This window comes from Rhinoderma darwinii, chromosome 1 (genome assembly GCF_050947455.1).
Source record: "Rhinoderma darwinii isolate aRhiDar2 chromosome 1, aRhiDar2.hap1, whole genome shotgun sequence".
NCBI classification, from domain to species: domain Eukaryota; kingdom Metazoa; phylum Chordata; class Amphibia; order Anura; family Rhinodermatidae; genus Rhinoderma; species Rhinoderma darwinii.
Genome location: NC_134687.1, coordinates 630,013,980 through 630,041,878, shown reverse-complemented (window position 1 = coordinate 630,041,878; position 27,899 = coordinate 630,013,980). Strand labels below are relative to the sequence as shown.

Genomic DNA, 27,899 nt, shown 5'->3' with positions numbered 1-27,899 from the left:
ACCAAGCATTTGGCATATGGATACGGCAAAATGCGGGAAGCACTAGCTTTCCATGGCATACCCATACGTCAAATGTCGGGAAGGGGTTAAATAATCTTGCCAGCTAAGGTTTGTTCTTAAATAGTATTCCCTGAATATCAGACTGCTGGCCTCCCTGCCATGCCTTCAAGGCCGTTCCAAGATAAGATTACCAAAGTGACCAGAGACAGAGCTGGTTCTCTAGACAACATACAGTTATAACAAAAACATAATACACCATTTTTGAATTCCATGGCTTTGCATATCAGGACATAAAAAAAAATTAGGTAAATATGACCTCAGATGAACAACAACACATGACAAATTATACCGTGTCATTATTTAACCAAAACCAGGCAAAAATGGAAAAGCCATGTGTGAAAAACTAAGTACACCCAATGAATTAATAGCTTGTAGGACCACTTTTAGCACCAATAACTTCAAGTAATCGTTTTCTGTATGACTTTATCAGTCTTCTACAGTGTTATAGAGAAATTTTGGCCCAGTCTACTTTACAACATTGCTTCAGTTCATTGAGGTTTGTTGGCATTTGTTTATGCACAGCTCTCTTATGATCCCGCTACAGCATTTCAATTATGCTGAGGTACGGACTTTGGGCCAGTGCACTAGCTTGATTCAGGTGTTCTTGGGATCATTGTCCTGTTGCATGACCCAGTTTTGGCCAAGCTTTAGACATATGGCCTTACATTTGACTTTGAAATACTTTGGTATACAGAGGAGTTCATGGCCGACTCAATGACTGCAAGGTGCCCAGGTCCTCTGGCTGCAAAACAAGCCAAAATCACTACTCCTCCACCACCGTGCTGGATAGTTGGTATGAGGTGTTTGTACTGATATTCTGTATTTGTTTCTTTCCAAACGTGGCACTGGGCATTATGTCCAAACATCTCCACGTTGGTCTCATCTTGTTACGACCAGCAGGTTGTGGAATCATTGGGCTACTCCAGGGGTTTGGCTTAGGACCACCTTTAAGGGCATTACCTAAGTTGCTTCCCCGGTCTTCACCCTTTAACCCCTATACAGGGATCTTGTATTTTCTGTGTGGAGGCTACCGGTGCGCTACCTCTTGAGGTTGTTCCAGTGGAGTAGCTGCTGGCCCAGGGGAACAAGCACTGTCAGATGGTACCTTGAAGGATGGAAGCATAAGGCTTGTCACAGACAGTTGGAGGCAGACTGGCAGGGAGCAGCTGGATTGAAGCTGATTGCGGATCGCTGGACACAAGCTAATAGTGGATGACTGAACACAGGCAGGTAGCAGATAGCTGGACACTAGTTGACGACAAATTGCTAAACACAGGCAGAAAACAGTCTTTACTCCAAAGTCCCTGACATTCAGCTGCCTTAATGATAAGACAGCCAGGTAAAGTCCATGCTGTAGCTGTACTATAACGCAGGTTTTCAAAGGCCTGGACCCCCTGCTGTTTATATACAGCAGGCGGTAATAAACCAGTTAAAAAAAATTATTGGCATAACTGTCCTTCTAATAAGTCCATGAATTTTGCTATAGAGGAGGATAGGGGTGTTCCTTCTATTTAAAGCGATCTCAGATATTCCGGTTTCCTGTCCAGGAGGGAGGCAGTCTCTCTCATGGTGCTTTCATGCTCTCACAGAAAACCAATTACCAGTAAATGTAATAATATATTTTTTTTTCCTCCCCATTCTCCATAACATTACAAGGCACAGGAAATCTGGGGGTACATAAACGTAGAGCTTTCTCCAACATCTCAGTGGTTTCCCATCCGTTGTAGAGAGGAATTTTGCAGTCGTTGTTTTCCTTTCCACAGGTGCTATGTCTGCCTGATAAGAGTTGAGGGTCTTCACTGTGGATTCCCTCTCTTAAAATTTTAGAATTCCTTTATAAGCAAGGATGCCATCGCTCCAGGGTGATGCCATCGCTCCAGGGTGATGCCCTGGCAGTTTTTTGGTTTGGCAGGTCGCAACAGGGTGCTCTTCAAAGAGGTGCCCTACTACTTTTAACTGTATGCGAATACAATTCAATGTTATGTTGGAGCAGGGAGCTCCCCGCCCTGCCATTCACTCGAGTAGGCCACTGCAGGCCTGCGGCTTACAAAGCGCTGGTGCCTTAGTCCGGTTGATGAGGAGCACAACATTGTAATTTCAGTTCTGATAAATAAACATAAAATTTAAGGTGTTGAGGGAAGTGTCTGATATACAGACAGATATACAGTAGGTCATGTATTCTGTCACTGTGTTTCCCACAGATGGATCCAGTAGGAGAAATCCACCAGAGAGACGTCTCAGTCCTCTGTATTCCCAGAACTGTCCAGAGGAAAATCACAATGTCCCTGAGAATCATCAGGTAGATGGCTCTAAAGTCTCACCAAATTATGACCATAAGGTAATTGAACCCAAGTTAATTTTACATTTTTTCTTTTCTTCCCTATTTAGGGTGAAAATCTGATTGATATTAAGGTTGAGGTTAAAGAAGAAGCTGAAGGGGAGATGGATTTAAAGGCTGATCAGCAGTGTAAGGAGGGGGAGACTTTCATTAGTTGTAAAAGAAAAAACTTTTTTTGAGGGTCACCTAGATACTACTCCCATCATCTCATCTCCACATGCAAACAATCTATTCCTTCATTGTTCGTTTCCCACAGATGCATCCAGTAGGAGAAATCCACCAGAGAGATGTCCCAATCCTCTGTTTTCCCAGGACTGTCCTGAGCAAAACCCCAATGTCCCTGAGAATCATCAGGTAGATGAAGCAGAGCCCTATACCAGATCTATATAGGGGGTGTGGATCTTTTTGGTCCCGCGGTCATAGATGTGGTCATAGATTTTGCTGGTTTCTTATGTTGATCTGTTAGATTCTTCACACTGTCTGCTGTATTGTATTAAATTGTTGCATATGTGAAATCAGGGGGAAGATCTGACTTATATTAAAGCAGAGGGTGAAGAAGAGCGGGTGAGGGCCGATCAACCGTGTAAGAGTGAAGTGGAGGAGGAAATTCGAGGAGGTGTTACCACAGGTAAGTAATATTGAATTGAGAAAGTGAATTCAGAGGTTTCTTAAGTTGAGGTTCCTCCTTAGTTCTACATTAAAGTAACACTTCATGCAATGTGTTATGCATCGTGCAGGACCTGAGGGAGCTTTGACTGCACATAGAAGTTCTCTACAAGGTGTTCTATCAATCCTAGATTTAGCATTCGGTTTTTTTGGGGGGCACCAGCTTGATTAACAGCTGCACTAACAGCCGGGTTCTGAAAAAACTCAGTTTATTTACTTAAGCACCTCCATCAATGCTGATAGGGGCTCTTGTAGACACTTCCAATCTTGATTCTGTAAGAGTGGTTTCACACACACCGCATGATTAAGGTGGCTTTTTCTTTTACTGTCTTTTTTTTTTTCCTAGTAACACTACGGCTAGATGTTACAATGCTTTTTTGTTTGTGCCGGTTTTATCTGGCCTTTTTAATGCGTTTTCTGGGTCAATTGTATTTTTATTCAAAATTCTGCAGTCCTGGTAATGGACATTTTTTTTGCTGGTGTTTTCCAGTAGGCTTCTTTACAGCACATGAAAAATGCCAGGAAAACAAACACTCATTACAGATTATAATTTAAAAAAACACCAGGATTAAACATTTGTAAAAAAAAAAAAAGGCATGAAATTTCTTGTGTTTATGTTTCATGGAGGCCTAAGGGTGAATTTAAATGTGGAATATTTCTTGCAAATGTCTGTGACTGTCCCATTCATCTGAGTGAGGCTTTAAGAAATTCACACACAGAAAAAAAAAAGTATTCAGTTGTGTGGCACTGATTTTTCAGAACAATAAGGTGCAGGAGATGGTAGGGGGCAGGTATCGCTATGGATAATAGAATTGCCTAAAGGCAAAAGAATACCCTATTTCTCACTCTACTGAAAGAGAGTAACTTTAATCACATATAAAATCAAATATTTATAATTCATTTATCTAACCAATCAACAACTATGACAACTTTGCTTAACCCGTTAGTGACCGCCAATACGCCTTTTAACGGCGGCCACTAACGGGCTTTATTCTGATGCATATGCCTTTTTACGGCACTGCATCAGGATGAGTAAACAGAGCAGGGAGCCGTCAATTCTCCCTGCTCTCAGCTGCCAGAGGCAGCTGAGGGCTGGGAGCGTCCCTGCTCTGCCGTGTGAGATCGATATAAGTATCGATCTCACATGTTTAACCCCTCAGATGCGGTGCGCAATAGCGAGCACCGCATCTGAGTGGTTTTGGAGAGAGGGAGAGAGCTCCCTCTCTCTCCCATCGACACCCGGCGATACGATCGCCGAGTGTCAGTGTCTTCTATTGCAGCCGGGGGCCTAATAAAGGCCCCCAGGTCTGCCTGTCATGAATGCCTGCTAGATCATGCCTCTGGCATGACCTAGCAGATGCCTGTCCATTTTAAACGGACAGGCAGTAATACACTGCAATACAGAAGTATTGCAGTGTATTATAATAGTGATCGGAGAATCGCATAGTGAAGTCCCCTAGTGGGACTAGTAAAAAAGTAAAAAAAAAAGTTTCATAAAGTTAATGAAAAAAAAAATGTGAAAAAAAATGAAAACCCCAGCTTTTGCCCTTACAAAATGCTTTACTATTAAAAAACCAAAATAAATTAAAAAAGTTACGCATATTTGGTATCGCCGCGTCCGTAACGACCCCGACTATAAATCTATTACATTATTTAACCCGCACGGTGAACGCTGTAAAAAAATTAATAAAAAACTATGGAAAAATTGCTGTTTTCTGTCAATCCGGACTTTCAAAAAATGGTATAAAAAGTGATCAAAAAGTCGCATCTACTCCAAAATGGTACCAATAAAAATGACAAGTCTTCCCGCAAAAAAAAAAGCCCTCATACAACTGCATCGGCGAAAAAATAAAAACGTTACGGCTTCAAACATGGAGACACAAAAACAAATAATTTTGAAAGAAAAGCGTTTTTCCTGTGTAAAAGTAGTAAAACATACAAAATCTATACAAATTTGGTATCGTTGCAATCGTAACAACCGGCTGAATAAAGTTATTGTGTTATTTATATCACACGGTAAACGGCGTAGATTTAAGACACGAAAAAGCGTGGCGAAATTTCAGGGTTTTTTCTATTCCCCCCCCCAAAAAAAATTTAATAAAAGTGAATCAATAAATAATATGTACCTCAAAATGGTGCTATTAAAAAATACAACTTGTCCCGCAAAAAACAAGACCTTATACAGCTATGTCGACGCAAAAATAAAAGACTTATAGCTCTTGGAATGCGACGATGGAAAAACGTAAAAAATGGCTTGGTCATTAAGGTTTAAAATAGGCTGGTCATTAAGGGGTTAAATCTTCCATTCTAGGCTTTTAACCGTGTGAACATTGTACCTTTTGTTCCCCAATGTCTAAAAAGTTTTACCAACCCGGTAGATGATAGAGAGTACACCATTAGACAGTTTATGAACTGTCAAAGTTTTGGAGTCCTATATATCTACATAGGCAAAACCATGCAACCGATAAGAAGGAGAATATCCAAACATATTTGCTCTATAAACAGACATACTCCTCTGTCTAGACACGTCAGGTTATTCCATAATGGCTATACTAAAACCCTCCAATTGGGGGGCGTGGTCTGGACGGACATGGTGGTGGACATGTAGCTGCTGAGCTCCTGAGCATTGAAGCCTAAAACGGTTTAAACTAAACCCTGTACCTGTACTTACCTGCTTCTGTCGGGTCCTGCTGACTCCCCTTCACGGAGAGAGTCCACTGTTTGGTCCTCGGTGAGTATCGCTGAGCTGTCTCTGCTGTGTCATCACTTCGGCTGCTTGCCGGGAACCAGTGTCGGACTGTGCCGGCAGCCTCGTGTCATGAAGGAAGCGCGTGCCCGCAGCTACTGGAGAATAGCTGTCTTCCTGCATGGGTTACCTCGGCTCTGATCTAAGCTCTGCACCTCTTGCAGTCCTGCTCGGACTTGGCTGTATGCCTCTGAGAGGCGAATCTGCGGGTTGATTCTGCCACGTTTTGCTGCCATTTGAGGCCCATCTTCCTCTCTGTGGCCATCTTCGGTACATTCTCTGCTGTCCCGCTGCATCTGCTTAGGAGGAGGAGGAAACCTGCTGTCGTTATATGGGCATCAACAGACCTGCTGCCTGCATTTGAATCAGGGTGATATGGACTTTTGTGCCAATGTACAGCTGTGAAAGAAGGTACTTTTATTTCTGCTCAATACAATTCTTCCTGCACTTTTTACATATTGCACTTGAGACTGTTTTCCCGCCGGGCCACCATTTTGCAGTAATGACTGCTAGTGCATAGCTATACCTCTACAAGTGTTTGCAGCTAGATTGCTCTAACGTTATATCTAGATTCACTGTTATTATATTTCTATAAACTGATCGGATCTGTGTTACTCCAATATCGTTGTACCAGTTTGGATATCATTGAATTGTGCTCCCTACCTTGGTTGATACACGTGTTGTTTTTCATTTGGATACCATGGGTGGTACGGCAAAGCGGAATGCTAAGGCTAAACCGGCCAAGCTAACGGAATTCTTTACGAACTCTTCCTCTCAACGTTCTGATGTAAACAGACGCATTTCTCTTCCTCCTTCCTCTCCTTCGCCCTCGAGGGCAGACTCTATGGATAGCGATGTGTCGGACGAAATTGACACGCAATTCGTTTAGAGATTCCCTTCAAGCTGACCTCAGACAAGCCATAGGGGAGCTGAGATCTGATATTCAATATATTGCTACGAGAACTGATCATATAGAGAACAAAATGGAGCAATTTACAAAATATCGCAATTTACTCAGATGCAAACTCTAATCTAGAGGAAGAACTGGTACGTCTTTCCAACAAAGTTTTAGACCTGGGAGATCGTTCAAGATGGAATAACGTTCACATTAGAGGAATTCCTGAGTCTGTCGCCCCTGACCTCCTCTCCCAATTTCTTGTGGATTTCATGTCTCTGGTACTGACTAACAAATCTACCATGGACTGTCTGATCGATAGAATTCACCGGATTCCTAAAGCACGTCATATTGCAGCTCATCTTCCTAGGGACACGATTGCCCGTATCCATTTTTTCTCTGTGAAAGATGAATTTCTTAGAGCATTGAAATCCTTTCCTGACTTGCCGGATCGCTTTAAGGATATTTCTCTGTACCCTGATTTGTCTGCTGCTACTATGCTGAGGCGTAAGGAATATGCTCCGTTGACAAAAAATTTGCGAGACAGAGGGATTCTGTACAAGTGGGGTTTCCCGGTGAAGCTCATTGTTTCCAGAAATGGCACTCCGCATGTGTGTATGTCTCCAGCCGCGATGAAAGAGCTTCTACATTCATGGTGTTTACTCAACTCTCCTCCGCATAGTCCTTCTCGTTCTTCTGCTGCTCGTCCAGAAGTTCTAACACCTTTGTGGTCTGAAAAAGTCGGCAGGACCGGAAGAAGACCTAATGATTGATGTAATTTCCAGCTTCTACAGGTTCTATATGAAGCATTTTATTGTCTTATTTTAGTGGGGGTTAAAATAGTATCAATTAATGCTCACGGCTTGAACTCTCCATTTAGGGGATCCCTTCTGTGGAAGGAAGCTTTTAAGTCTAATTGTGATGTATTATGTGTACAGGAGTCTCACATTTCTTACAAGGATTTACACTTATTTCATAATAAGATATTTCCACATGTTTTCTTTTCATCCACAAAGGTTAAAAAAAAAAAAAAGGTGTCATCATAGCAATTAGAGACACGGTTTCATTTAAATCCCTTAATTCCTACTCTGACCCGCAAGGTCGGTATGTAATTCTAGTTTGTGAAATTAATAATATAATTTATACCTTAGTTTCTTTATATGCCCCAAATCAAAGACAACTTCCATGTCTCAAAAAAGTGTTGGCTAAGGCATCAAAAATTCGTAGGGATGGGTTGATCTTGTGTGGAGATTTTAATGTCGTATGCAATTCTGTATTGGATCGTTCTGTAGGATACCGTAGATTGATTCAAGATTTACAATCTTTCCTCTCTGAGGAAGATCTCCCTGATGTTTGGAGGTACCAACATGCTTCCGAGAGAGACTATACATTTTATTCCTCCCCTCATAAAATGTATTCCACAATTGATCTGTTCCTAGTGGATAGACTAGTTTTATTAAATGTTCAATCGACTAATATTGGGCTTTTGACTTGGTCGGATCACGCTCCAATTGAACTCCTACTTGCGGACAATTTTAATACTTCACAGGGCTCTGTGGAAAGTCCCTGAAAGAATTCTTTGAGATTAATACTGACACGGTTTCTTCTCCTGAGGTCCTATGGTGTTCTCATAAAGCTTATGTCAGAGGTTTATTTATTCAGGCTGTTTCTAGAGCAGAAAAAGAACGGAATAAAACTTTGGATTCTCTTCTTACTAGGATCAAACTCTTAGTCACAACTTAAATCACATCCCTCTGATGCTTGTAGACAAGAGATAAGAAAACAACGAGATAAACTCTGTCTACATAATCTTTTTTTGTATGAAAAAACTCTAAAAAGGTTGAACTGGAGCTTTTATGTTCAAAGGGATAGACCGAGCAAAATTTTAGCAAATCGGGTCAAGCAACACATAGCAAAAGCCAAAATTTCTTCACTATATTCTCCAGATGGGTCCAAGATCCTCAAAAAATCACGGACGCTTTTGCTGAGTATTACAGCTCCTTATATAACTTCAAGGATGACCTCTCCCTTCCAGTAATTACTAAAGATAAGGTTCGTGCTTTTCTGGATACACTAAATCTTTCCACTCTTTGGGACTTCCAACTGTCCCATTTTAATGCCCCTATTTCCCTAGATGATATCCGCAAAACCATTCTTCAATCTAAACCCAATAAACTTCCGGGACCTGACGGCATGCCTAACGAATATTATAAGACTTTTACTGAAAGTCTACTCCCTCATTTACACACTTTTATGAGTATAGCATCTAACTTAAAGCCCCTTCCAGAGATACTACAGGCAACTATAATTTCTCTGGCTAAACCCGGCAAATCACCAGTCACACCTGCTAGTTTTTGTCCCATATCTCTATTGAATTGTGATATAAAACTTTATGTTAATATTTTAGCGGTTCGACTGAAGGAGTGTTTACCTTCTTTGATTGCATTGGATCAGGTGTGATTTGTGAAAGGTCGCTAGGCAAGTGATGGCACTCGTAGAATCTTAGATCTCATACAAGTAGCTAACATCTCCCTGAATCCCACTGTTTTTATTTCCTTCGATGCTGAAAAATTGGAGATACTTGGAGGGTATATTGAACAAATTTGGTTTCAACTCTTTCATAAAAAATGCTATTCTCACTCTATATTCATTGCCATCAGCTAGGGTCCTTTCCTCTGGATTTACTTCAAAACCATTTCAGATTACAAATGGTACCCGTCAAGGCTGTCATTTATCCCCTCTCATATTTGTTTTATGTATGGAACCCCTTGCAGAAATTATTCGGAATTCCCAAAGAGTGACCGGTATTAAAGTAGGAAAATCAGAACATAAAATTGGACTGTGCGCAGACGATCTTGTCTTGTACTTCGTCTGAGACATCATTATAGTCTCCCAATTTTCCTCTATTTCATATTACAAGCTTAATGTGTCTAAGTCCCTGATGTTATCACTTAATGTTGACCCTCTGCTTAAATCCAAACTGACAACTTCTAAATTGGCCTGGGTTACCTCAGGTCTCCCTTATTTAGGCATAAAACTATTTCATACTCCCTCCCAGGTAATCTCCGAAAATGATATGGAACTTTTAACCTGTTTAAGATCAGAATGTGATAGATTGGATAAATTAAATTTATCGTGGATTGCTAGGATTAATTTAGTTAAAATGTTGTTACTACCTAGATACCTTTTATCTATGTAGAACCACACCTTACCTCATACCCACATATATCACCTCACAGATACAATAATTGTTTCTCAGTTTTATATGGAACTGCAAACGAGCACGGGTAGCTAAATACCTGCTTTTCCGTAAAGTTCGAGATGCAGGCTTGGGGGTTCCAGAAGTAGTGGCCTACAATATAGCGTCCATTATTAATCAAATATACCCTCTATGGTGCTCTCAGCCTACTAATGTGGTCCCAATTTGAAAATGAGGTGATACCTAATCTACAGATGAAGTCTTTATTGACGGCTGTGTATATGGGAGCTCAAACGCCAACATTACCATTACAATCTATGGTTGACACGTTGAAAACTTGGAAATTCTATGCCTGAAAACTTAATTAGGTACACATTCCCTTGGAACATATCCCTTTATAGACTATCTCCCTCCTCTCCACTCATATACCTGTAGCTCCCTGGCAACGAGCGGGGGTGGATTCTATCTCCGCTTTTTATGAAAATGGGTTTATTCAAACCTATGCAAAGTTGGCTGAACATTATGATTTATCTGGGATTCTTCATTTTCATTCTTTTCAAACACGACCTTTATTAAGATCTTTGTCCTTCCCTCCGAAACTGAAGTCTTTTTCTGCATTTCATAAATTTTTATTTCATTGGCCTTGTTTTCATAAAGGTCTCTCTTGGTTTTATGTTCTTCTGTTGTCTAAAGGTATTGATCCTAAAACCTCTTATATGGTAAAGTGGGAACGACAGCTGGGGGGGTTTCCTTTTCTGTGGAACAATGGTCTAAGGTGTCTAAATGGATATTTCAGCATACTAAATGTATTAATCATTTAGAACTCACTCGTAAAATCCACCTCAGATGGTATTTGACTCCGGCACGCTTATCACACCTTTTTGATGGGGCGTCTAATATTGGCCATCTTGGCTCTGCCCTACATATGTGGTGGTCTTGCCCGACAGTAGTTCCTTTGTGGAAGGAAGTGTTTAAGTTGATATCCGAAATTGCTGGTATTCCTATACTCACTGGTCCAGAACTGGCCGTTCTGGACATAGGACTTGAGAATATCCCCATGGCATTTAGGATAGTTGCTCATCATATTTTACGATCAACTAGAATTTCTGTTGCCAAATCTTGGAAATCTCCCAGCTCTCAGCTCATTTCTGAAGATTTGAGTCGAGTCAATAGTAATTATCATCATGAAACTATACTTATATACTCTGTTGGTTTACATGAGAGAATGGTGAATTCCTGGCAACCCTCGAGTAATTCTCACTATCTCCTTTAATTGTCTTTCAAAGATTTGTCTACGTACTTTTGCTTTGTATTTGGCAGAGTTCTTTCGTGAGATGGTATTCGTGATTTTGTTTTTGTCTTCGATGATCTCGAACTGTTTAGAGGTCATCATTTTATAATTTTACTGTTTGTAAATTTCAATAAAAATTTATTGTTTAACAAAAACAAAACCCTCCAATTGGGGGGTATTTGTCAATTGAAATTGGACCCTAGACGAGGGAATCTAAATAAAAAGCTTCTACAAGAAGAAGCCTGTTAGATTTATCGCATGAATAGTCTGAGACCTAATTGACTCAATGAAGGCTTTACCTTCTCTGCCTTTTTATGACATTACCTACCAGTCCCCTCTCCTGTATCGACCCTGCAGCTCAACTAACGATATATCTTAATTGACTTATTAGTATATATAAAGAATAATTTCAGTAGCATTCTGCTGCTATGATTATCTATGCTATTATACACTATACTTCTAACCGAAAAGTTGGTGTGACTGTCCTCTTTTGGGAGTAACCTTTTTTCACTCATTATTAAGGATAATCATAGATGTACTGTGATTGTATTTATCCATTTAATTCTACTTGACTTGTCCTTATAATGTTATCACTTATAGTGAAGGGTCCTTTTATCTATACGTATCCTATATAATTACCATTATATTTACAATTATTATGCAATTATTCTCACATTCAATTTGCAAACTTTCTCAAAGATTAAACTACATCTATTTTATAATGAATGTTATATCTATCTAAATATTCTTAGGAGCGAAGACTGTGTGCGCGCATAAATGACTATTGTGTATTATATATTCTAAGTCTAGGGGCATGCGTAAATACCGGGGGTGTGCGCATCAACGACTCTTATATGCCATGTATTCTAAGTCCAGGTGTAATGTCAGGATAGGGAGACAGACAGGTGAGCCCTAATCTACCCACCACTCAGTCCCTGCCTACTTGCACAGCCCGTCCTAGGCGACGGCGTGCAACTGAGCGACGGTCCCCACACTCAATAAGGGCACGAAAGACAAACAAGACAAGGGTACACAAAAGCAAGGGATGTGGGGCAGTTGCCCACGGCAACACCGTGAGCAACAGAGAGTAGTGGACGAGCCGAGTAGAACCAGGAGTGTACGTGGTAACAACAAATGCAGAGCAGGAGAATAGTCAGTTAAGCAGGGTCAATATAGGTCGATGGTAACAGCAGGAACAGCAGAGCCAGGAAACAGGAGAATAACAGGCAAAGGACAAGCAGATCGAGTCACTCTAGCAGACCTAGGAACAGATGCAGGCTGATTAACCACAGGCGTCGACACAGAAGCTGTCAGGAAAATCCTTCACAGTACCCCCCCTTTTATGAGGGGCCACTGGACCCTTCCTAGGTGGACCTGGATTGTTGGGGAACAGAAGATGGAACTTCCTGAGCAATAACCCGGCGTGAACATCCCGGGCAGGTACCCAAGTCCTCTCCTCAGGCCCGTATCCTCTCCAATGGACCAGGAACTGGAGGGAGCCTTGGACCATCCTGCTGTCCACAATCTTGGCCACCTCGAATTCTACACCTTGAGGGGTAAAAACAGGGAGCGGAGGTTTCCTCGAGGTAGCCAAGGACGGGGAGCAGCGTTTCAGGAGGGAGGCATGAAACACGTTGTGTATTTGAAAAGACGGGGGTAACTCCAGCCGGAAGTAGACAGGGTTAAGGACCTCAATGACCTTGTACGGCCCTATATACTAGGGAGCAAATTTTTGGGACGGAACTTTAAGGCGCAAATTTTTTGAAGACCGCCACACCAGATCCCCGGCCACAAACAAGGGGTTAGCAGAACGTCTTCTATCTGCCTGAGTCTTTTGTATGCTCTGGGACGCCTCAAGGTTCTTCTGAACCTGGGCCCAGACTGTGCACAGTTCCCGATGAACGACATCTACCTCGGGATTGTTGGAACCACCAGGTGAAACGGAGGAGAACCGTGGATTAAATCCAAAATTACAGAAAAAGGGGGAGACCCCTGACGAGTTACTGACCCGGTTATTGAGGGAAAATTCGGCGAAGGGAATGAAGGAGACCCAATCATCTTGGCAGTCAGAGATAAAACACCTTAAATATTGTTTTAGAGACTGATTAGTCCTCTCAGTTTGGCCATTAGTTTCAGGATGGAAGGCTGAGGAGAAGGACCGATCAATCTCCAACTTCTTACAGAAAGCCTTCCAAAACAATGAAACAAACTGTACCCCTCTGTCAGAAACAATATTAACAGGAACCCCATGGAGACGCAGGATGTGTTTGACAAACAAGGTAGCTAACGTCTTGGCATTGGGTCGTTTCTTGAGGGGCACAAAGTGTCACATCTTACTGAAGCGGTCTACTACAACCCACACCACCGTCTTGCCTTGGGATGGAGGCAGATCGGTGATAAAATCCATGTAGGTATGGGTCCAAGGTCTCTGGGGAATGGGCAAAGAACAAAGTAAGCCCACTGGTCGGGACCCGGGAGTCTTGAACCTAGCACAAATTTCACAAGCGGCGACGTAGGCCTTAACGTCTTTAAGCAACCCAGGCCACCAATAGGTTCTAGAAATAAGGTGCTTGGTACCCAGGATGCCTGGATGGTCAGATAGTGCAGAGTCATGATTCTCCCTGAGTACCCTTAGCCGGAATTGCAGGGGAACAAACAGCTTGTTCTCAGGAAGGTTCTCGGGAGCTGAATCTTGATCAGCTGTAATTTTGGAGACTAAGTCAGAATCAATAGAGGATATGATTATACCTGGGGGAAAAACACAAGCCAGATCCTCCGGAGGAGGAGGGCTGGCCATGAAGCTACACGACCGCGCATCAGCTTTAATATTTTTAGACCCAGCCCTATAGGTGACCACAAAGTTGAATCTAGTAAAAAACAACGCCCATCGAGCTTGTCTTGGGTTTAACCTCCGGGTAGATTCTAGAAAAAACTGATTCTTGTGGTCGGTAAGGATCGTTACCTGGTGCCTAGCCCCCTCCAGGAAGTAGCGCCACTCTTCAAATGCCCATTTAATGGCTAAGAGTTCGCGGTTGCCAACGTCATAGTTACTCTCAGTGGGGGAGAACTTCCTGGAGAAGTAGACACAGGGACAGAGATGGGTGAGAGACCTAGTACCCTGGGACAAGACAGCACCTACTCCCACCTCGGAGGCGTCAACCTCCACGATGAATGGCTCCATCTGGTTAGGCTGAATCAGCACTGGGGCAGAGATAAAGCACCACTTAAGGCCTTTAAAAGCCTGGACCGCATCCGGAGGCCAATGGAACAGATCGGCACCTTTGCGAGTAAGGTCCGTAAGAGGCTAAGCGATAACCGAGAAGTTAGCAATAAATCTCCTATAATAATTAGCAAACCCCAGGAAGCACTGTAAAGCCTTCAGGGAGGCAGGTCGGACCCATTCAGCCACAGCCTGAACCTTGGCAGGGTCCATGCGGAATTCATTAGGAGTGAGGATTTAACCCAAAAATGGTATCTCCTGCACCCCAAACACACATTTTTCGGTTTTAGCAAAGAGTTTGTTTTCCCGAAAGGCCTGGAGCACCTTCCTGACATGCTCAATGTGGAAGGACCAGTCCTTGGAAAACACAAGTATATCATCAAGGTACACTACAAGAAATACCCCCAGGTAGTCTCTTAAAATCTCATTAATGAAATTCTGGAAGACCGTGGGAGCATTACACAACCCAAAGGGCATGACGAGGTATTCTAAATGACCTTCGGGCGTGTTAAACGCAGTCTTCCACTCATCCCTTTCTCTGATTCGGATAAGGTTGTAAGCCCCCCGAAGATCAAACTTAGAGAACCATTGGGCCCCCTGAACCTGATTGAAGAGATCAGGAATCAGAGGAAGGGGATATTAGTTCCTTACAGTGACCTTATTCAAGTTTCGGTAATCGATGCACGGCCTAAGACCACCACCCTTCTTCCCTACGAAGAAGAAGCCCGCACCTACCGGAGAAGTAGAGGGACGAATGTAACCCTTGGCCAGGCTTTCCTGGATATATTCTCTCATGGCTTCACGTTCGGGACAAGAGAGATTAAATATCCTACCTTTAGGGAGCTTAGCTCCTAGTACCAAATCGATAGCGCAATCGTACTCTCTGTGAGGAGGTAACTCTTCGGAAGCTTTTTTTAGAGAAAACATCAGCGAAATCCTGAATAAACTCAGGTAGAGTGTTCACCTCCTCAGCGAAAGCAAATTAATAGAAAAACAGGACGTCATGCATTCATTACCCCATTTAGTAAGATCCCCGGTATTCCAGTTAAACGTGGGATTATGCATCTGCAACCAAGGAAGGCCTAAAACCAAATCGGACGATAATCCCTGCATCACCAACACCGAACACTGCTCCGAATGAATGGAGCCCACAATGAGTTCAAAAACAGGGGTATGCTGCGTAAAATAACCATTAGCAAGTGGGATGGAGTCGATACCCACTATCGGGACAGGTTTAGGCAAATCAATCAATGGCATGGCTAGAGACATAGCAAACTCCACAGACATAATATTAGCAGAAGACCCTTAATCCACGAATTCACTGCCGGTGGCAGACCTATCGTAAAAGAGACCTGAAAGGGAAGCAAGATCTTATTAGGTTTCATGTATACGGGAAATACCTGTGCGCCCAAGCGACCTCCCCAATAGTCACTTAGGCGCGGAAGTTTTCCGGCTGCTTATTCTTACGTCTAGGACTGTCGTTCACTTGATGCTTGCCATCCCCACAGTAGAAGCAGAGACCATTCTTCGTGCGGAACTCTCTACGTTGTTGGGGAGACACGGAGGCCCCGAGTTGCATTGGTTCATCCGAGTTTTCCGTGGAAGAACGAAGCAAAGGAACCTCGGGGCCATCATAGGGGAGCCAGAGGAGATTGCACAAAAACGTTCAAGTCGTCGTTCCCTGAGACGTAGGTCAAGACGTACCGCTAAAGCCATAACCTGATCTAGAAAGTCAGAAGAGGGATAACTAACTAACAGGTCTTTCAGAGCGTTAGACAGACCCAATCGAAACTGGCACCTCAAGGCAGGGTCATTCCACCGATAAGCTACACACCACTTCCTAAAGTCAGAACAGTACTCCTCAATGGGTCTCTTACCCTGACCTAAGGTCACTAGCTGACTCTCGGTAAAGGCAGTCTTGTCAGTCTCGTCATAGATGAGTCCGAGTGCCGAAAAAAAAGGTCAACAGAAGAGAGTTCAGGGGCGTCAGGGGCCAAGGAGAAGGCCCAATCCTGGCGGCCGTCCTGGAGCCGGGACATAATTATACCCACTCGCTGGCTCTCAGAACCTGAGGAGTGGGGCCTTAAACGGAAATAGAGCCTACAATTTTCCCGAAAGGAGAAACAAGTCTTCCAGTCTCCTGAGAACCGGTCAGGCAACGAGGTGGGGTTCAAGAGGTGGGGTGGAGGGCACTACCTGGGTAGCAACACACTGGTTGCACCTCTCAGCCAGGTCTTGGACCTGTAGGGAGAGACCCTGCATTAGCTGAGCCAGGGCCTCAAGGGGGTCCATAGTGTGTCAGGGACCAGGGTAGAAAAGGTATATGGGCCTGTGATTATGTAATGTCAGGATAGGGAGAAAGACAGGTGAGCCCTAATCTACCCGCCACTCAGTCCCTGCCTACTTGCACAGCCCGTCCTAGGCGACGGCGTGCAACTGGGCGACGGTCCCTACACTCAATAAGTAGTCAGAGAAGGAATGCCTGCAGGCAAACAAAACCCTATTTCCTGACCACCCAATAGATAATAAGGATAAAGTTAGAGTTTACAACTTTTATTGAGCTACGTGTAGCAAGAACAAACTATACACATAAATTTTAAAAATTTCACTGCCACAGACCGAAGTCAGTTTAACAGCTGGAGAAACCCAGCAGAGTATCTGAGAATTGCGGTGTATGCCGAGTGTCGGCAGACAGTCAGTGCAGGGGCACCAGTGCCTCTATTAGTATGTACCAACTAAATGATACAAAATGTATGCAGGTGCAAGAACACCCATGACTGCAGATATACAGCAAACATAGAATGGTGACAGCACCCTGCGACACTAATGCCACCTAAACCACTAAATATAAATAAATATGCACTAAAGCTAAATCTACTTACAAATAGGGAGGTTCTTAGTGCACATTTTGATCAAAAAGTGTTAGCCCACCTGCCACGACAAGGCGACCTCTGTAAGGTGGGAACCTACGCTGCACATACACCCAGAACTGGGACTAAGCCTACATATATACCTGGGGATGGTAGGATCCAGCATTGAACTGATTAAAATCACCCAGGGCAGAATGGGAGGAGTGCAAGAACAACAAGTGGAGGCAGTCACTAACCCCACATATATGGATACCATAAGCACAACAAAAATTTGAACAGCACATTCCAACTAAATGATACAAAATGTATGCAGGTGCAAGAACACCCATGACTGCAGATATACAGCAAAGATAGAATGGTGACAGCACCCTGCGACACTAATGCCACCTAAACCACTAAATATAAATAAATATGCACTAAAGCTAAATCTACTTACAAATAGGGAGGTTCTTAGTGCACATTTTGATCAAAAAGTGTTAGCCCACCTGCCACGACAAGGCGACCTCTGTAAGGTGGGAACCTACGCTGCACATACACCCAGAACTGGGACTAAGCCTACATATATACCTGGGGATGGTAGGATCCAGCATTGAACTGATTAAAATCACCCAGGGCAGAATGGGAGGAGTGCAAGAACAACAAGTGGAGGCAGTCACTAACCCCACATATATGGATACCATAAGCACAACAAAAATTTGAACAGCACATTCCAACTAAATGATACAAAATGTATGCAGGTGCAAGAACACCCATGACTGCAGATATACAGCAAACATAGAATGGTTTGCTGTATATCTGCAGTCATGGGTGTTCTTGCACCTGCATACATCTTGTATCATTTAGTTGGAATGTGCTGTTCAAATTTTTGTTGTGCTTATGGTATCCATATATGTGGGGTTAGTGACTGCCTCCACTTGTTGTTCTTGCACTCCTCCCATTCTGCCCTGGGTGATTTTAATCAGTTCAATGCTGGATCCTACCATCCCCAGGTATATATGTAGGCTTAGTCCCAGTTCTGGGTGTATGTGCAGCGTAGGTTCCCACCTTACAGAGGTCGCCTTGTCGTGGCAGGTGGGCTAACACTTTTTGATCAAAATGTGCACTAAGAACCTCCCTATTTGTAAGTAGATTTAGCTTTAGTGCATATTTATTTATATTTAGTGGTTTAGGTGGCATTAGTGTCGCAGGGTGCTGTCACCATTCTATGTTTGCTGTATATCTGCAGTCATGGGTGTTCTTGCACCTGCATACATTTTGTATCATTTAGTTGGAATGTGCTGTTCAAATTTTTGTTGTGCTTATGGTATCCATATATGTGGGGTTAGTGACTGCCTCCACTTGTTGTTCTTGCACTCCTCCCATTCTGCCCTGGGTGATTTTAATCAGTTCAATGCTGGATCCTACCATCCCCAGGTATATATGTAGGCTTAGTCCCAGTTCTGGGTGTATGTGCAGCGTAGGTTCCCACCTTACAGAGGTCGCCTTGTCGTGGCAGGTGGGCTAACACTTTTTGATCAAAATGTGCACTAAGAACCTCCCTATTTGTAAGTAGATTTAGCTTTAGTGCATATTTATTTATATTTAGTGGTTTAGGTGGCATTAGTGTCGCAGGGTGCTGTCACCATTCTATGTTTGCTGTATATCTGCAGTCATGGGTGTTCTTGCACCTGCATACATTTTGTATCATTTAGTTGGAATGTGCTGTTCAAATTTTTGTTGTGCTTATGGTATCCATATATGTGGGGTTAGTGACTGCCTCCACTTGTTGTTCTTGCACTCCTCCCATTCTGCCCTGGGTGATTTTAATCAGTTCAATGCTGGATCCTACCATCCCCAGGTATATATGTAGGCTTAGTCCCAGTTCTGGGTGTATGTGCAGCGTAGGTTCCCACCTTACAGAGGTCGCCTTGTCGTGGCAGGTGGGCTAACACTTTTTGATCAAAATGTGCACTAAGAACCTCCCTATTTGTAAGTAGATTTAGCTTTAGTGCATATTTATTTATATTTAGTGGTTTAGGTGGCATTAGTGTCGCAGGGTGCTGTCACCATTCTATGTTTGCTGTATATCTGCAGTCATGGGTGTTCTTGCACCTGCATACATTTTGTATCATTTAGTTGGAATGTGCTGTTCAAATTTTTGTTGTGCTTATGGTATCCATATATGTGGGGTTAGTGACTGCCTCCACTTGTTGTTCTTGCACTCCTCCCATTCTGCCCTGGGTGATTTTAATCAGTTCAATGCTGGATCCTACCATCCCCAGGTATATATGTAGGCTTAGTCCCAGTTCTGGGTGTATGTGCAGCGTAGGTTCCCACCTTACAGAGGTCGCCTTGTCGTGGCAGGTGGGCTAACACTTTTTGATCAAAATGTGCACTAAGAACCTCCCTATTTGTAAGTAGATTTAGCTTTAGTGCATATTTATTTATATTTAGTGGTTTAGGTGGCATTAGTGTCGCAGGGTGCTGTCACCATTCTATGTTTGCTCTATTAGTATGTAGACAAAGATCCGGCTGAGGCAGGGATTAAAAAAATCAATACAGCCCCCCCGACATGTTTCGCTAACTAGTAGCGTCCTCAGGGGTACACGGGCCTTAACTCAATAAGGGCACGAAAGACAAACAAGACAAGGGTACACAAAAGCAAGGGCAACACCGTGAGCAACAGAGAGTAGTGGACGAGCCGAGTAGAACCAGGAGTGTACGTGGTAACAAATGCGGAGCAGGAGCATAGTCAGTCAAGCCAGGGTCAATAAGAAGCAGAGGTCAATGGTAACAGCAGGAACAGCAGAGCCAGGAAACAGGAGAATCACAGACAAAGGACAAGCAGCAAATGAAGGTATAAGTAGACCAAGGGCGGGAGCTAGAACCGTCTGGCCAGGGTGCGATAGGCTCTCCCACTCCTCAGCCTACCAGCCTGAGTGGTAGCAGATCGAGTCACTCTAGCAGACCTAGGAACAGATGCAGGCTGATTAACCACGGGAGTCGACACAGAAGCTGTGTCAGGAAAATCCTTCACATCAGGAGCATGCGCAGTTGATAGGGATGCTGACACAGCGACTAATTCCTAGTACATGCGCACTTTCCTTCTGTCAATACACTGCATCTTCACTGCCATTATTTCTCTCCTTCTGTGCATGCTCCACAAGCTTTCTCTTTATTGGCTGTTTACTGTTCAGTGTTTATTGGTGGAATTTTCCCTCAATCATTGATACTTTAGGCCTACATCTCTGATTGGTGAGTGACTGGTACTCCCCTTCTTTGACACAGCCTTAGGTTTTTAGAGCCTCCCGCCTGTGTATTTGGTGCCATTGCCCCGCTTATCCCTGAAGGCGCTGCTTGTATTGCGAAACGTGTCGCGGGAGTCATTGAATATTTTTAATTTCCAGATTGGCTCAGTTAGTAGAGTAGATGCGATCTGCAGAGGCATCCATTAAATAGTTCAAATACTTTGACTTTTGATAGGCAATAGACACAATGTCTTCTGTCCTTGGTTAATCAAATGCAGGGATTGATATAGTTTAGCATTGAGCCTTCTTTTAAATGTATTTTTTTTTTTATTATAAATAAAGATTAGATTTTATATGTGCTTGAAGTTACTCTCTTTCAGTAGAGTGGGAAATAGAGCATTCTTTTGCCTTCGGAACTGATTTTTCAGCTCCAGAAATCTCCGCAATAAATCTGCCACCTGAATTTACCCTAAATTAAAGTACTTGCATTAAAGTGTGCAGAAATGATATACCGCCAATTATGTGCTATATCAGAAATGATATACCGCCAAAAATATGTGCGTCATTTTTGGATAGTCAACGGAAATAAAAAAACACTGGTGATTTTCTTTGTGCTTTGTAATTTATTTAGTTCAACTATTACAAATCTCCTAATAATAATAGCTGAGAAGAAATATCCTAATTATTGTTCCATATTTAATATGAGGCTGGGACAAGAATTGAGGAACTATTTGAAAACACACGAGGTCCCCATGACAACTCTGCACACAAGTTACAAGGGGACATGTGGTCTTCAGTATATTTCCGTAGTACAACCTTAGGTTGCAATATCAAGCAATCCGATCTCCGATATAATCTACTGTACACTAAATAGCTGTTTTGAAACATGTTTTATGGTCGGTCTGCAACCAGTTTTCATTTTTTCATTTACATTTTTTTCAGTCCCACCCATCAAAGAGCAATAACTTTTTTTTTTGTATGAGACCTTGTTTTTTTTCCGGGATGAGTTAGTTTTTTCTACAGTGTACTGAAAAATTAAAAAAAAAATGATTGTGTGGTGGAATGAAAATAAAAAACATCAATTACGAGTAAAAATTACATGTTAATTCTATACTGCAGGTCAATTCGATTATGGTGATATCAAATTTATACAGTTGTTTTTCTTTGTTTCACTACTTTTACAAAAGAAAAATACTTTCATTTTTTGGGGAGGCAAGGTGATCAAAAAAAATGCAATTGTGGATTTTTTTCCCCCCCTTTTTTTCAACATTTAACGTGCAGGAAAAAAAAACTTCTATTATCTTGGATCTCTACGGATGCAGTGGTATTACTTATGTTTCTTTATTGTTCATATTATCTTACATAATTTACTTTTAATGTTTTGTTTTAGGTATTTTTGAAAATTGTATTTTTTGGTTTAATCGTACTTGGGGACTTGAAAATGCAATCGCTTGAATACAGCACTTCTGTATTGCAGTGTATTGTCATTCTTAGCGTTTTCTTATTAAGAGTAGTGGGGCCTCCACTGCCATAACAACCCATCTGTACCCCTTGATCGTGGAGACGGGGGTGATGGGGTGATAGAGGGAGCCGCTTAGATGCTGCAGTTGCTATTGACTGCGGCATCGAAGTGGTTAAATGGCCTAGATCACAGTTATTTCTGTTCCCAGGCGATAGAGCAGTATGCCAGCTGTAATATACAGCTGACTGCTGCATATAGTGAGGGCTCATCTCCTGAGCCAGCTTCATACTTTTCCTTCCAATTTCAGCCATAAATATACGACGAATGTCAGAATGGGGTTGAGAAACTTTTATTTGGGTTTAACCCTTTCACGACCAATGACGAAAATGAACGTCCTGGTCGGCTGCTAGTTCCTGCCCCAGGACGTTCATTTTCGTCAGTATTCAAAACTGTCACTCTGTGTAAACACAGAGTGACAGGCGCGCGCTGACAGCTGTCCTAGACAGCTGACATATCAGTCTCGCCGGACAGCGGACCATCGCCGCTGCTTTCGGCAATTAACCCCTTAAGTGCGGCGACGGATTGCCGTCGCCGCATTTAAGTGGTTTGAAGCACATCGGCAGCCCCCACGAAGTGATCGTGGGGGATACCGATGATTGTCGTGGCAATCGGAGGTCAGATATTGACCTCTGGGTTGCCATGTACGGAAGCCTCGGAGGAGCAGCCTCCGGCCGGTCCTCAGAGGCTTCCTGTCAGTGTGACTGTCACGTCACAATGACAGTTGGAGTACATTACACTACGTGTGTAGTGTAATGTACTCTAGCAGTGATCAAAGCTCCAAGTCTAAGTGTCCTCTAGTGGGACAAGTGAAAAAAGTTAAAAAAAAGTAATAAAAATGTTTTAAAAAAAGTGTAAAAATAAAAGTTATAAGTGATATAAACACAAAATGCTTTTTTTTCCTATAATAAGACTTTTATTATAGAAAAAAATGAACACGTTAAAAAAGTACACATATTTTGTATCACCGCGTTCGTAACGACCCCAACTATAAAACTGTAATGTTATTTTTCCCGCACGATGACCACCCCAAAAAAAATCAATAAAAAACTACGACAGAATCACAATTTTTTTGGTCACCACCGCTCCCTAAATAAAGAATAAAAAGTGATCAAAAAGTTGCATGTACCCAAAAATAGTACCAATAAAAACTTCTATCCGTCCCGCAAAAAACAAGCCCTTACACAGCTTTTTTGACTAAAAAATAAAAAAATTGTCTCTCAGAATATGGTGACACAGAAATGTATTTCTTTTTATAAATAAGTCATTTTATTGTGCAAACGCAAGAAAAAAGGACCAAACCTATATACATATGGTATCGCCGTAATCGTACCAACCCGCAGAATAAAGTAAAATGTCATTTATAGCGTACGGTGAGCGCCGCAAAAAGAAAACCTAAAAAACGGTGTCAGAATTCCTGTTTTTTGCTCAGGATTGCAAAAAAATTGAATAAAAAGTGATCAAAAAAAATCGCATGTACCCCAAAATGGTACCAATGAAAACTACAGATTGTCCCGCAACAAATAAGCCCTCACAGGGCTCCGGTGGTGGAAAAATAAAAAAGTTCTGGCTTTCAGAATATGGCGATGCAAAATGTGCAGAGTGTCCAAAAGTGGATAAGATCAGGCGCCATTTATCAGTGCGACACCGTGCACATATCTATGAAATATTATTTATTTACCCCATTATTATACCCTCTTATTATGCCCTCATGTACTCCGCATAGATTACAAATACCCCCAAATTATAAACTGAAATACCAGCAAAACCCCAAACAAAACTACTGCCAAGCAAAATCTGCGCTCCAAAAGCAAAATGGCGTTCCCTCCTTCTGAGCCCAACCTTGTGCCCAAGCAGCAGTTTGCGCCCACACATATGGCGTCGCCATACCCGAGAGAACCGGCTTAACGTTTTATGAGGTATTTGTCTTCTGTGGCACAAACTGGGCACAACATATTATGCACTAAAATGGCGTATTAGTGGAAAAGTGCAATTTTCACTTTGAACCATCCGCTGTGCATTAACCCCTTTGCGCACTATGACTTAATTGCCCGTCATGGTGCGGCGGTTGATGTATGGAGCCGGCTCACGTGCTGAGCCCGCTCCATACGCTGCGGGTGTCAGCTGTGTATTACAGCAGGCCCCCTCGGTACTAACGGACAGGTACAGCGATCGCTCTGTTACAGAAGCCTGTAAGAATAACAGTATACTGCAATACATTAGTATTGCAGTGTGTTGTACCAGCGATCCAATGATCGCTGGATCAAGTCCCCTAAGGGGATTGATTAATAAAATGTGTAGAAGAATTATAGCTATTAGTAGTGCGATTTTTATTTATTTTTTTAAAGTAAAAAAACAAAAACACCTTTTCGCATTTTTCTTCTAAAGTAATGTAAAAAAAATGAACAAAATTGGTATCGCTACGTCCGTAAAAGTCCGAACTATTACAATATACCAGTATTTAATTTGCACAGTGCACACCTTAAAAAAATGTAATAATTGAAACCGCCAAAATCGCAGGTTTTTTTTTTTGTCACCTTCGCTCTAAAAAAAAAAAATGTAATACAACTTTTGAATCACTTTTTATGTACCAAAAAATGGTACCATTAAAAACAGCAGCTACTCCCGCAAGAAATAAGCCCTCACACCACTCTATCGATGGAAAAATAAAAAAGTTATGGCTCTTGGAAAGCGGGGAGTGAAAATCTAAAATATGAAAGCAAAAAATGGATCAGTTCTGAAAGGGTTAATTCATTTCTAATGAAAAAACGTATGACCACATGTGGGGTATTTCCGTACTCGTGAGAAATTGCTTTATAAAAAATGGTTGTTTTTTTCCTCCTTTATCCCTTGTGAAAATGAGAAAATGCAACATTTTAGTGGAAAAAATTTTGATATTAATTTTCGTGCCCTAATTCTAATAAACTCTGCAAAAGACCCGTGGGGTGTAAATGCTCACTATACCCCTAGAAAAATTCCTTGAAGGTTTTTCCAAAATGGGGTCACTTTTGGTGGGTTTCCACTGTTTTGGTCCCTCCAGTGCATTGCAAATGCGACATGGCACCTAAAACCATTCCAGCAAAATCATAAATCCAAATGGCGCTCCTTCCCTTCTGAGCCCTGCTGAGGGTCCAAACAGCAGTTTATTACCACATATGGGGTATTGTCATAATCGGGAGACATTGCTTTACAAATGTTGGGGTGCATTTTCTTCGTTATTCCTTGTAAATAATAAAAATTTCTATGTTTCAGAAAAAAAAGTACATTTTAATTTTTACAGACTAATTCCAATATATTTAGCGAAAAATCTGTGTGGTCAAAATGCTAACTATACCCCTAGATAAATACCTTAAGGGGTGTAGTTTTCAAAATGGGGTCGGTTATGGGGAGTTTCTATCGTTCTGGCAGCTCAAAGCTTCTCCAAATGTACAGTGGGGCCTAAAACATTTTCAAGCAAAATATGAGTCCTGAAAGCCTCCGGGTGCTCCCTTCCTTTTGGGCCCTGCCGTGTGTCCAGGCAGCGCATTAGGGCCACAATGTGGGTATTTTTGAAAACAGGAGAAACAGGGTGATAGATTTTGTGGTGTGTTTCTTCATTCTTATGTTTGCTTTACAAAGAAATCTGTCTTCAAACTGATACTTTTATGAAAAAAGTGAAATAATTTTTTTTTTCACCTGTTATGCATTAAATTTAGCAAAAAACTGTGGGGTCAAAATACTTACTATACCCCTAAATAAATACCTTATGGGGTCTAGTTTTCTAAATGGGGTCGTTTATGGGGAGTTTCTATCGTTCTGGCAGCTCAAAGCCTCTCCAAATGTACAGTGGGGCCTAAAACATTTTCACGCAAAATATGTGTACTGAAAGCCTCCGGGTGCTCCCTTGCTTTTGGGCCCTGCCGTGTTTCCAGGCAGCGCATTAGGGCCACAATGTGGGTATTTTTGAAAACAGGAGAAACAGGGTGATATATTTTGTGGTGTGGTGCTTCATTCTCATGTTCGCTTTACAAAGAAATCGGTCTTCAAACTGATACTTTTATGAAAAAAAGTTAAATTTTTTTTTTTTCACCTGCTATGTATTAAATTTAGCAAAAAACTGTGGGGTCAAAATACTTACTATACCCCTAGGTAAATACCTTAAGGGGTCTAGTTTTCTAAATGGGGTCATTTGTGGGGGTTTCCATCACTCTGAGACCTATGAGCCTCTGAAAACCTGGCTTGGTGCAGGAAAACAAAATGTACTTCAAAATTTATAAAATTATTATTCAATTTGTAAGTCCTCTAAATTGCTGAAAATTTATTTTATTTTTTCAAAAGTGCTGCCAAAATAGAGTAAAGAGATAGAAATATATATTTAATTTAAAAAATTGTACAGTATGTGTACATATGTGACATATTGCAGTTAAAAATATGGAAAAATTTTAATTTTTACAACATTTCTTCAATTTTTCTATTTTTTAATTAATTTCCGCAAATTGTATCAGTCTACTTTTACCACTAAAATAAAGTACAACATGTGACGAAAAAACAATGTCATAATTACTTGGATATTCAAAACTTTCACAGAGTTATTCTCTGATAAAGTCAGACATACCAGATTTGACAAATCTGGCTTGGTCATTAAGGTACAAACATGTCCGGTCATTAAGGGGTTAAAGACTTTATTTATTGTTTTGTTTTTTTTACTTTCAGGGTATTCTAATCTTCCAGATACATGATTATTAAGAGGCACCTATTTCACATTGTATTATTGTACATACAACAATGTTTCAGTGATGATTACAAGGTTGTACTTTTCAAATGTTGGAGTTTTATCAAGTCAAGGTTTATGTAATAAAAGTAGTGGACTGGGTCTAGACTAGATATATTTTAAAGTGTTATATAAAACTTTGTAAGACTTAAATCACACATGCAGTTTTTGTGGCAGTTCTTGGTGCAGTTTTTTTTAGCCAAAGCCAGGGATGGATTCAATAGGAGTTGTTTATACCTCTCCTTCCTTTTTGATCCACTTCCGGCTTTAGCTCAAATAGCTGCACCAAAAACTGCATGTGTTTTTACAACCTGATATGAATGCCAAAAATTTACCTCCCTGAAATTTAATTTTCCTTGAGTCCAAGGCAGCACCCATAGGATGTTCCTGACCCCTTCTAGGACAGAACATATTATGAAGCAGCAGACTTTAAGGGTTAACAATATGCAACACCCCTCCATTATAAATACCACCAACTATAGTAAAAGCAGGTAGATAAATCTCTTGGCTAACACACAAAAATATATAGACTTGGCCGCTCTGATGACCCGATAAGTCCACCAACATAAGCCTTGGTTAACATTAGTATCAGAAAGAACTTTAGGAAGAAAGGCTGGAACAGTTCTTACCCTAACACAATCTGGCAGAACTTTTAAGTAAGGAGAGTGTGGAGAGAGCCTGCAGCTCACTGACTCTTTTTTTTTTTTTTTGGCAATAGCAACGGCAGAAGAACTTTACCAGAAAGGATTTTGAGGTCCACTTGTTCAAGAGGCTCAAAAGCTTGTCAGGTGCTTCAAGACAATAGCTAAATCCCAGATAGGGCAAAAAGATTTTATTTTAGATTAGGTCTTAAGATCTTGGTCTCGTTTAAAGAAATGCCAGATAAGGTAGTAATTTGAAAATCTGAATTCCAGAGAGGCATTAATAGCAGAATAATGGACACGATGGGTATTATATTTCAACCCTGCTTGAAGACCTTGTTGCAAAATTTAAAGCAACTCAGCTGACTGAATCTTTCTAGGGGAAAGCTCACGGGCTGTACATCAAGTGGATAAAATTAGCAAACACGATTATTGACCTTTCGAGTAGAAATTTGAGAAGACAATAGAGTAGTGACA

At 41.7% G+C, this 27,899-nt stretch overlaps 1 protein-coding gene across 1 annotated transcript in view; it reads left to right on the top strand.

Annotated features, from left to right (window-relative positions):
- The window catches only part of LOC142656549 (uncharacterized), a 106,993-nt gene that overhangs the window by 74,831 nt on the left and 4,263 nt on the right, over positions 1 to 27,899 (top strand). Inside the window, exons 10-13 of the mRNA XM_075831513.1 lie at positions 2,262 to 2,359; positions 2,449 to 2,527; positions 2,655 to 2,752; positions 2,918 to 3,026. Coding sequence (XP_075687628.1) covers positions 2,262 to 2,359; positions 2,449 to 2,527; positions 2,655 to 2,752; positions 2,918 to 3,026 — 384 coding nt within the window. The remainder of the gene's footprint in view (positions 1 to 2,261; positions 2,360 to 2,448; positions 2,528 to 2,654; positions 2,753 to 2,917; positions 3,027 to 27,899) is intronic.